General features: G+C 32.4%; 1 protein-coding gene across 1 annotated transcript; it reads left to right on the top strand.

The window, feature by feature from the left end:
- The first annotated feature begins 267 nt into the window (after positions 1–267).
- Positions 268–11,024, top strand: LOC136030412 (uncharacterized). Its single transcript, XM_065709373.1, has 3 exons — positions 268–670; positions 4,255–4,415; positions 10,891–11,024. The coding sequence occupies exons 1-3, from the start codon at positions 502–504 to the stop codon at positions 10,993–10,995; spliced, it is 435 nt and encodes a 144-aa protein (XP_065565445.1). The 5' UTR covers positions 268–501; the 3' UTR covers positions 10,996–11,024.
- Positions 11,025–12,564: the final 1,540 nt, after the last annotated feature.

Here is a 12,564-nt window from a genome sequence, read left to right as displayed (position 1 = left end):
GAATTAACGTAATAATAGATAGCCTTCCTTTCGAGATCAGCTCCCTGTTTGCTTTATTCAATTATTTATGTTTATTTATTTTGTGTGAAATAAAAACATTGAATCTGGAGTCTTATGGCCAATTGGAGATGGAAGCCTTCAAACGGCTCATAGAAGCTCAGAGACTATTTGAATTACCCTTATTCCATGACTATCTACCGTAGTTCTTCACTTGGATGGATGGATCATGGACTATGTGTCAACAAGTGAAATGATGTCATTTTTACACAATTCTAAAAAAGGCTCATGCCAGCTCATGCCTCTGACTCAGACTATCTGTGTGGCTGTCTCTCCAATTAGCCATGGCTCCTTAATCTTCCATCAGAGTACACCAACTTCATTTCAATTCAAACCGATGTAGCAGTTCTGCAGAGTCGTCGCATAATATTTCATCCTCCATATTTAAACAAACCCATTTGAAAGAAAATAATCTTTATTTTCTTATAGATCCTGGGCTACACAATGTGCTTATTTGCTATCATATTACAGCAACCAGTGGAAACTTTAATGTCAAAATTGAAGGGCAAGCAAAAGCATCTAGTATTAAATTTGTTTCACTTGCTATCTTCTTTTGGATCTGTCGCAACATGGAGAGGAATATGGACTATTTTTCCCAGATATATTTTCCATGGTAAATTAAAATCTTTTATTTTTTTTACATTTTTAGTGGAATTTTTCATTCCTTTATGATAAACTTCTGGGCAAAATCATAAGCTAAAGCTAAAGCTTAATTGACAATGTTGACCCTAAAAGCAGGGTTCATCAGCGAGTACTTGCTAATCTGTAAATCTTAGATTGATTCTTCAGTACCCAGTCAGGTCACTTTGATGCTAAATTTAAATCGGGATCTTGCTTATTCCAATACCAAGAAATCTAAAAGTATTCAATAAAGTGTATGGAAATAGTGCAGAGGGAGTCAATAGAATAGTAACTATATACAAGGCCATCGGTGGGACATCGCGCGCTAAAACCACCGTGAAAAACACATAGCTTAATAACATAGAAGAAAAAAATAACTGGGAGCAATTCCGCTGCTGCAGGCCACACATTTTTTTATTGGACATTCTTCCCCAGTTGAGGTTCAAGGCACAAAGGTCCGCTGTCTCAAACGAGCCATAAATGTAAAACTATTTACAACTAATATTGTTTTGCTGTAAAGTATCAAGTGAGACTCTAATTGGGATCCAAGTTTGCAAAAAAACTTCCAGAATACTGGTTTATCAGCACCAAGTGAAAGAACTTAAAAGAACCGACACATAATTTAATTGTGGCAGTTTCGAAGGAGCACAAGGAGAACTTATGTTCAGCGAGGTGCTACACTGCCATTATATTTTAATCATTAAATTCCCAGGTGTACTGAAGTTAGTAAGTTTCTACCATGATTGAAAGATCCTTGGGAGTGCTACCTCATAATATTGGAGACTTGATTTTAATTAGAACACCTACTAATAGGTATCTTTAAATAAAAAACGAAACAGCATTCGAAAAAGTGATTACTAAAGGATTCGCATGTACGATAATTAAAATTTGATGCTAACTTTAATGTTTAAAGTTTTTCTGCAATGGATGACTGTTCAGTTTTTATTACAACATCAAGCCCAAACATAAACATCAAACAGTTCGTGGTAACGAACTGTAGTAAGGAGCTACCCGGCTCAATAATAAACGAAACACAAAAAAAAAATGGAATTTTGATACTAATAAATACATCAAAAGAATTGGATTTTTATGTTGATTTGAAATATCTCAGTTTCATCACATGTAGTCAATACCCATAAAATCCATAGAATTATAATGAAAATCATAACGTCGTATTCAGCGTATCAGATAATCCTACTGTAGAAGTTTCAAGCTCCTATCTACAATAACGTGGAATTTCGTATTTTTTGCCAGGAAAACGGTTACGGGTGCGTTTTTATTCGTTTTTCTTTTTTCCAGGGGTAATCGTATCGACACAGTGGTCTTAGAATATTTCAAAAGGGTTCATTCTAGTGCCCTTTTTAAGTGACCAAAAAATTGGAGGACACCTAGACCCTTTTCCTCCCAAATTCAACATATCAAAATTTTGAGATAGCCATTTTGTTCAGCATAGTCGACAAACCTAATAATTATGTCTTTGGGGACGGCTTCCTCCCTCACAGGCCCCAAGGGAGGGTCTGCAAGTTACAAACTTTTACCAATGTATACATATAGTAATGGTTATTGGGAAGTGTACAGACACTTTCAGGGGAATTTTTTTCTTGGTTGGGGAGGGGGTTGAGGGGAAGGTTTTACGTGGGAGAATCTTTTCATGGAGAAATTTGTCATAGGAGAAGAGAATTTCCATGAAGGGGAGCAGGACTTTCTAGCATTATTTGAAGCAAAAAACAATGAAAAAGTAAATATGAAAAAGTTTTTTTTTCAACTGAAAGTAAGGAGCAGCACTAAAACTTAAAACGAAGAGAAATTATTACGCATATGAGGGGTTCATCTCATGCTAAATACCTGCTCTTTGAGCTAAAGTATTTTTAGTAATTTCAACTATTTATTCTACGGCCTTTGTGATTCAAGGGTAATTTTTAAGGAATTGGGACACAATTTAAGCTTTAGTGTAAAGAGCAAGGTGTTAACGAGGGGGCAAACCTCATATACGTAATAAATAAATACGAATATAGAAGTTTGTTACGTAAGTTGATTCATAAGTTACGTTTATTTTTTACTAATAAAAACGTTCATAAGAAATTAAAAGGTCTTGTTGCCTTTTTAAGTAATCAAAAGATTAAAGGGCAACTGGGCCTCCTCCCCCACCCCTTTTTTAGCCAAAAAAAAACTAACATGCAAATTTCGTTTTAAGTATTTATGTGTGGAGAGCCAAAATCAAAACATACATTAATTCAAAAACGCTCAGAAATTAAATAAAAAAAACGAGATTGTTTTTTACTGAAAGTTGGGAGCAACAAGAAAACTTAAAACGAACAGAAATAATTCCGTATATGAAAGGGGCTGTTCCTTCTTCAACGCCCCGCTCTTTACGCTGACATTTTTAACTGTATTAAAAAGTACATTTAAGTGAAGTTTGTGATTGTTTATCATATTGAAAAGTATGAAAAACTAAAGAGATAAGAAGCTAAAAAACATAAGCCCTTTCCTAAGACAAAAAATAGATAGGAATGAACCAGTGTCATCCAATATTACCGAGCAAAACCATAAAATCAGCTATAATTATTATATTATTTCGATAAGTAATTTTGGTTTCTATACCCTCTTTTTTACTCTTGCGTTGTTACAGACTCTCTTAGAATGTGCTCATAAATATGAGGTCATTCATGGGATTTTTTTTTCAAAATTAAGGGCCTTAACAATTTTTCTCGAAATTGTGATCTATAAAGATTGTTTTCTATTCCGTCATGATCTTGATCGTCCCAGGATACCAATTCGCCCAAGCCCCCTCCTCCCCCCGAAAAAAAATAAGGAGCCGTTTTTGAGAATAAATACTTAAAAGTATATAAATATAACTATGCAATTATTGCTCAATTAAAGAGATACGATATGGTTATGAAAGTCTCCACTTAGGCAAATCCAACAATCAGATATCGTCTGCATGGAACTTGGTAATTTGAAACCCCACAAACTGGTGCAAAAATCGGTTGCTGAATAGCTCATCAAGGAGAAACTAGCCATGGAACAACATGTCTTTTAGCTACTTGCTATGTGAATGACATTTCAGGACAGACAGTGAAAAAATGCCCAAGACTAAGAGGGGTTTATGTGGTTCAAACTTCGAGACATTTTTAAAGATGACGATGCTATCAATATGGATGCTGATAAAGATATAAGTAATATTTAAGACGCTGTAAGACACGAAAAAGATAAGATTCATTATTTTGAAGATACTGATGTCGGCAGTGATGACAAAGTCTTTTGATATCACCATCGTATTCATCAGCAATATTGTTGGGCCCAGTGTTGTCAATGGCTTTACCATCAATATTTACTAAGTGGAATTTTATATGGATTGAATTTCAAGTAATGAACTTTGCACGAATCTAAAGTTATGTGAGTTCATATTTTCTTATACTTTTCTGGTTTGAGATTTCCAAGGTGACTTTAGCGCAAGTAAAATTTTGCATATATCAGTTGCTACAAACAAAAGTATTAGCTGCTTATTGAGGAAGAAATATAGAATGTGGACTTGTATAGTCTTTATTTATTATGAAACTTAACTTATATTTCTAGAGGATCCAGTCCACTCAAATATAATCATGGCCAGTGTCGGGTTCGGAGGATTGACGCTACTAAACGTGTCCCAGTCTTCCATAAATAAAGGGATATACAGAGATGGAGATGGTAATGCTGGAGAGCCAGTAGAGCTTTCATACAAGTATTTTAAGGATCTGGTAAGCTTAAAAATTGATCAGTAGATAAATTTCTTGCCTTTAAACATGAGATGAATTCTTAACCCGGGAATCTAGAGAAGAATTGCTCTGAGGTAGGTGACGTTAACATTCTATAACTCCTGATTTTCTTCTTTTGTTTTATTTAATTTTAAGGATATTTTATTTGGAAATTCTGAATCGCCAAAGAATGACGAAAATATTTTTAAATTGCTGCGAGCTCAAAAAAATGAAATTTCCCAGTTGGGGTCTAGCTTGGGTTTGGAAGATCCTGAATATTCAGGTTACTCTTATTCTCCCAGTGTTTCCAAATTCTCAAGCAAATTATGTATAGTTAAAAATTAGCAAAATACATAGAAATTTTTAAGAAGTCAAAACGAAAAACATCAGAATCAAAAATGACTATCACAAACGGCAAGTTTTTCCAAGGTTTTTTCTTTTTATGCTTTCAGGAAAGTCCAATAGTTTTTTCTCAAATAAAGTGGCTTACAAAAAGACATTCAACCTTACTCCTCTGATCTTAATACTCTCATTCTCTGATTTTTTTTCCCTTTTTTTTAATTTTTTCATTTCCACATACCTTTGTATTTTGTTTTACATTTACCGCTTGTCTTTGTGAACGCAGTTTTGACTTTATTAGACAACTATTAAATTTCGAATATTCTTTACTATTTTAAATGTCAACACTATTTTTACTAAATTACTTTGTTGACTGTTTTCAAGATATCTATCAAATTCTGTACATTCCGGTTGCATTTAGCTGTGTATTGTCCCAATTTCTTAGAGATTTTCTATTGTTTTTAATTTATTGGAGTCTGTTACAGCAGAAAAACAGTGTTGTCAGATAAATTTTGAATAGCATAAAAGTTTAAATAAAAACTTCCAAGTAACGGGTTACACGCAAAAGACAAGCAAAAAAATCTCAGACCTGATAACTAAATCCATTTATCAAATATTTTAAGTTTACTTTAAATATTTGTAACTTACATCCACTTTTAAGTAATATGAGCAGGTTTGATTATTCTCGTTTATTTTTATGTTAATGTACGAATTGTTTTGTCACAGATAAGTCAAGAATGCCCTGTTAATAAAAAGATCACAAAGAAAAGCGTGAATTAAATTGAATTAAACTGAATGTGCTGTTTAAATGGTGAATAAGAAATGTACTGTTTTTTGTAAAGATTACAAAAAAAAAGTGCGAATTAATTACAGTATATCAAATGTGCTCTTCAAATTATGAGTCAAACATGTGCTGTTATTTACAAAGATCACTAAAAAAATGTGTAAGTTTAATTAAATTAAATTGGATGTGATATTTAAATGGAGAATCAAAAATGTGATGGTTGTTACAAAGATTATTAAGAAAAGAGTGAGTCAAAGTAAATTAAATTTTATATGCTGTTTAAATGGTAAGTAAAAATGAGCCATTCTTTAATATAAATGCAGACATCGATATTTTTGTTGTAGATAAATCTGAAACCTAGTAAAGAACAAACCACGGCATATTGTAGCTAAAAGTTAAAATAACAAGGATTTTTTAAAAAGTTGTTAATTGGGATATAATGTTATATTTGAATTTATTAGCTCCATGATTCTCTGAGGTTCTTCTCCTACTATTCCAACAAATAAAACACCATAGGCTTGTTCCTGTTTGCAACTATTGAAAAAATGTTTCGGGTTTGTATCGGTAGCTGTTTTTTCGGTGCGGTTGGCGGAGCACTGAAAAATAATAGAGAGCTGTTTAATGGCTCTTCGCCAAAAAAATCATGTATTTAATAATCTTTTATAGTTAAGAAAAATAATTTCAAATAATCAATTTCTTAGGAAAAACTGCATCTTTTCATAGCTCTGTAGTAGCAAATCTTATTAATATCTTCCTGCATAGAAACTCATAGAGAGCTGTTTAATGGCTTATTTGAAGGGAAAGTTATGTATTTAAAAATCTTTTATAATTAGTAAAAAATAATTTCAAAAAATCTAATTTTTAGGAAAAGCTGAATTTCTCTATAGCCCAGTAGTAGCATATGTTATTATTGTCTTCCTGCATACGAATCTCAAAATAGGAATTTTACCATTATAAAAAGCATGTAGACATAGCTGTGTAAAATACAGTAATTTTTACACAGCTATGTCTACATATGTCTAAAATTTTAAACACAATAATTTTATTTATCTGCAAACTGAAAAATTATTGAGTAGTAGTTCACTGAGTAGTAATTTCAGTTTTTAATTCAAACCAGAAAAATACTTGTAAACTCAAAAACTAGTTTTTGTTAAGTTGTAGCTATTTGAAATTTTATTTAAACTGTCAGAAAAATGTTATAATTGTCTCCTGGAACCAAATATTTTTGGCTTAACTCCTAAAGTGTGCGTCTCTATAACACTGTGATGTTTTTTTTATAGGAAAAACAATAAAGAACGAAATCTAGCCTGTACTAGCTGAATTACAAACAGGATCTATACAGATTATTATAAATGGGACTATGTAACTTTCATCTGATATTGCTGAATAGTAATCAAAAGTTCAGATAATTGAACCATCTTTTGAAAAGTTAATCGCCTGGGGTATAGTGCTATGTTGAAGCTCGTCTCTTACTATTTCAAAAAGAAAAAGTTATAGGCTTTTTCCTGTTTTTAATTTTACAGTAATTATAGTAACGTTATAATAAGACGATCATTAGAAGAACAATTACAGTAAGAGCACAGTAACAGAACTGCAGTGTGTACTTGGATTACATAGCTCCCATATCCTCTGAGTTTTGTCTCTTACCATTCGAAACAAGCAAAATCCCAGTTGCAGCGGTAGCTAGCAACATAATAAGAGATAAGCACGTCCAATACTGTGATATATAATGTCCCATAACTTTTAAAAATAGAGTGTGATCAAAACATTATAATAAAGGATCCGGGTTGCTGCGGTTGCTAGCAACCTAGTAAGAGACAATCACGCCCCATAGTAAAAACTAAAATAACCGATATCTCCTGAAAATACAGTCAGATCATAACAAGAAGTACACAATTAGAACCGCCTTGTCTGAAAACCCTGTATAGAAATTTTAACGTCTCTTGGCTTGAATAATATGAAAAAAACTTCGTTTTCTTAAAGAGTTAAAGAGGCTGCGTCCCAAAGTCGAACCTTAAAACGTACAGGAATTAAGAGAGGCAGTTTGGGGGGCTGCCACCCCCCAAACCCCCCGCTTTTAAAGACTCTTTTGTACAGGTTTTTTGTTGTGGGGGGACTTCATTGTTACTAATTACTAGTTTCGGCGCAATGGTTCTCCTGTCCTCTTGTGTTTGACATTTTTCGAAATATTCCATTATTCATTCATTTCAATTTTTTGTTAATTAAAAGAGGGCCTTTCCGAAGCCAAGAGCGGGGGCGGCAGCCCCCCACAAAAAAACTGTATCAATAAATTCAAACTGACAAAATTATCTAATTTTGATAATTTTAATAGTTTAGCAGCTTAATTAAAAATTTAGCAGCTAGTGGTTTTTACCGACCCGCCTCCAGTTTATGGGCCCAGCGTGCTTACGCTGCGCCAAGCTGCTGTTATGCTTGTTATCAAACAAGTTATTACAATAGAAAATTTCGCCAACGGCTTCAATTAGGAAATCAATTTAAATGGTTCTTTTAACTTGCTTCCACCAAGCCTTACCCTCACTTCAGTATAAATTCTTGTGAACATTCCAGTATGTAATTCTGATCACATGTTTCCATGTTTATTTTCTCCCTTTCTGTATCAATAAATTCAGACTGACAAAATTACCTAATTTTACAAATTTTAAAAAATTAGCAGCGAGCGGTTTCAATTCACCGACCTCTGGGTTACGGGCCCAGCACGCTTCCGCTGCGCCAAGCTGCTGTTAGTGTTAGAATTTTTCAAACAAGTGATGTTATTACAAGAGAAAATTTTACCTTCAATGGGGAAATGGGTTTTTCTAAGCTAGAAAATCGGGGGGTGAAGATTTTACGACGAAACTTTCCAGGAAAATTACTCGGAGAATTCCGCGTCGATTGAGTCTTCGTACACCCAGATCCTATGTCGGCTGTGACCTGTAGGCGTATCAGAAAACAAAAAAAAAGGAGAATATGAACATTAAGTGGCTATGCGTGGTTTCTGGAAAACAGGGAATGAGTTATCGGATCGAGCTGAAATTTCGCGGATAAGCTCCTGGGCCCTAGGGGACCTTAACTTGGGAATTTCAGCCCGAGGGGGGCTGGGGTTGACGGGTCGAAACTTTTAGAAGCTCGCTTAAAATTGTCGTGGTTCGCCTCTTTAAAGAGGCACGAGTGTGCCTCCTTGACAACAAGGAAATTATATTGGCATGTACATCAAGAAAAGTGGCTGCAACCACGAAATTCTGCATATACGGCATTCTTTTTTCTTTCTTTCCGTTTTTTTCCTACTCAGCTAGCTGGGGACAGGAAAATCATAGAGAAATTTTTAATGGCTGATTGTAAAGAAAATTACTACATCTAGTTCATTTTATAATTAAAAATAAATACTTTTGAAAACACAATCAATTTTTACAAAAAACTGCATTTTCGTGTACAAGCTTGATGAATGACTTTATAATCGTATAGGTTATAACCACACATGACGTAATAACTGAATGCAATATTTTTACATGCATATCTTTCGACAAGATAACATAGGAAATACATAATAAAAAGAATAAATTTTTTACGAAAATCTGTCTTTTTATAACACTGTGGTCGCAAGTGTTATTTTTATCATTATAAAAAGCATGTAGATATAGTTATGTAAAATGTAGTAATTATTTTAGTGGCTTGAACAAAAAAAATTATTTGTGATTACCATTTTCTTAAAATAGTTTGAGCGCATGAAAATATTTTTGCAATAATATTCACATAAAATAATAATTATTATTATATCAAAGTTGTATTTTACAAATTAAAGTCTTTAACCCAATGTGTAATCTGATGGTAACCAGACAACTATGCAGAAACTTCAACCAGGCAAAAACAAAACTACATTTCTAACTTAAAAAATAGGCCTGATTTAGCTTATTATTAACGCTTGATTATAAATATGCTTGTTTATGCATATAAAGTTTTGTTTTGGTTCAGGATGCGAATCAAAGAAGAAATTGCATTTGTTGCTAAGAGGAAATGATAAGTATAGATGATAAGAGAGAATGATAAGAGAAAATGAAAAGTATAGTAGAAAATGAAAGTTTATTGCAGACAACAAGTACACGGTATCTTTGATTAGAAGCTTCAATTCTTTGGGTCCCAGAGTGGGTCCTAGAGTTCACTCCATCTCCGTTACATAGCCCTTAGAGAAGGAGAGAGAAAACAGCAATAAAAGCTTTAACAATCAGAACTGTTGGGAATTGAGGATCTATCAAATCCTGTATCTTATGGTTCCCAAATTCTTAGAGGTATTTTTATTGTTTCTTTTTTGACGCAGGTCTGTTACAGCAGAAAGGCAGTGCTGTCAGATATCTTTCTATTGACATAAAAATGTAAATGGAAAGACATACCAAATAAAGAGGTATATACAAAACACCAGCTAATAAATTTTAGACTTGATAGCTAATTCCCTTTATTAAACCTTTTAATTTTATTTTAGATATTTGTAACTTGCGTCCGCTTTTGCCAGGTGATAGGAGTAGGGTGCTTCGATTATTCTTGTAGATTTTCATTATTGTTTTGTCACAGGGCAATTACGAAAGCACTGTTCATTAAGAAGATCGCAAAGAAAAGCGTGAATTTAATCGAGTTAAAAAAATATGGTGGTTAATTGGTGAATAGAAAATGTGCTGCTTTTGTAAAAATCACAATGAAAAGTGTGAACTAACTGCATTAAATCAAATTTGCTGTTTAAATGACGAATCAAAAATTTGCTATTCTTTACAAATATCACTAAGAAAAGTATAGGTTTAATTTAATTAGATTAGATGTGATGTTTAAATGGTGAATACAATATGTGATGCTACAAAGGTCACTAAGAAAAGTGCTAATCAAAGTCGATTAAATTGAATCTGCTGTTAAAATGGTGAATCAAAATGAGAGGTTTTCTTCAAAGATTACAAAAAAAGTGCGAATTGAATTGAATTAAATAAAATGACAAAGGAAAAAATGAAAAAATAGCAAAAGCTAAAATTCCATTATTGACAAAAAAATTTAACACGATTCTGCACTTTTTAAAATGGAAAATCTCCCTTCTTGCCTGTAAATAAATATTGTTTTATCTTTGACACGCCTAATAAAATGCTGTTAAAAATAAATAAAATAAAATATTGATACGTAAACCGATGAAATAGGGTCGGAATCCTTAAAAACACTATTCAATATTTAGAAAAACCTAAGTTAAGATCAATTTTCTTTCTTTTTCCTTTATCGAGAATAGAAAAAATGAAATTTGATCATTATTGATTTAAGGTGACTTTGCATAATTAATATTATAATTTGTTGCTTATACTATGTTATTTAAACTACATCTTTTTTCAGATATTTCAAGAAAAAGAATCTAGCAAATCACCATCTACATTAGATACGCCGTGTACAGAAGTTGAATTTATTTATGAAGTTAAACAGAGACTCAGTGTTGTATAAATGAAAAAAATAAAAATTCTGCTTTATAATTTTAGGAAATTCAGGTATAAATATCATATAAATATTTTTTAGGGACTTTTCATCTATTTTAATACACCATATACAGAAGTTGAATATATTTAAGAAGTTAAAAAGAGCGTTGCATCGGCAAAGTTTGCTCAGCGTTGCGTCAGCAAAACTCCATGTACATTACATATGCTTACTACTGAAGTTACTGAAGTTAAGTTGAGCTATAAATCTAAAAATAAATTAAGTGCAAGTATCAATGAAAAATAAAAGCAAAAATTAAATTATACCTTTTAATTCTAACGATATCTTTGTTTTAACTACAAACACAAACACACACACACACACGCATATATATATATATATATATATATATATATATATATATATATATATATATATATATATATATATATATATATATATATATATCTATATATATAAAAATAAGTTGTCTGTAAGTTGTCACACACACATATATATATATATCTATATATATAAAAATAAGTTGTCTGTGTGTGTGTGTGTGTGTGTGTGTGTGTCTATCGAGTGACGTCATGTTTGTGTGTCTACTGACGTCATGTTTTCGACTGACGAAATTACGGACCGGGACATCGGGACACAAATGACGACCGGGACACCGGCACATCTATATATATATATATAAATATATATATATATATATATATATATATATATATATATATATATATATATATATATATATATATATATATATATATATATATATATATATATATATATATATATATATATATATATATATATATATATATATATATATATATATATATATATATATATATATATATATATATATATATATATATATCTATATATATAAAAATAAGTTGTCTGTCTGCGTGTCTGTCTGTCAGGTGACGTCATGTTTCTGTGTCGACTGACGTCATGAAGTTAGTTGTCGTCAGTTTTGCTATGACGGTGACGTCATTAATGGTATTTAAGACATGCGTTCAAGGAAAAATGTTTAATTGTAAAATGACTGAAGAACCTACAATGGCAATAGCCGAGGAAGCTGCTCAAAGAGTCTATGCCAAAAAACTTGCTGCTGATAGAGAAAGTAAGAAAAGAAAGCGTGCCGAGGAATCACAAGAACAGCAAGAAAACAGGCTTGCGGCTAAAGAACGCAAAACCGCGCAGTTAGCTGAAAATCCACCTGGAAAGCGAGAGTCAAAACATATCAAAACTGAAAATGATAGCGATGATGATTGGGTTTGGGATTTTGACTTGGATAAGGTCATCAATGCCTACCAGATTTAAGTTAAAAAACAAAGGTTCGGCGATATGTACTTCATAGTGACGCTGAAAAATAAAGAAGAAAAAAAAACTGAAAAAATGTAAAAAACTAAAAAAAACTAAAAAGAAAAAACACTCAAAGATAAATTACAGACCGGGACACAAATGACGACCGACACAGAGGGAATATAAATGACGACCGGGAACCTCAAAGAAAATTACAGACTGGGACACCCGGACACAAATCACGACCGGGAATATAAATGACGACCGGGACGCACGGAC

Source organism: Artemia franciscana, chromosome 8, assembly GCF_032884065.1.
Source record: "Artemia franciscana chromosome 8, ASM3288406v1, whole genome shotgun sequence".
NCBI classification, from domain to species: Eukaryota; Metazoa; Arthropoda; class Branchiopoda; order Anostraca; family Artemiidae; genus Artemia; species Artemia franciscana.
Note: the sequence above shows the minus strand (reverse complement) of the source record. Positions and strands in the feature narration are given on the sequence as shown.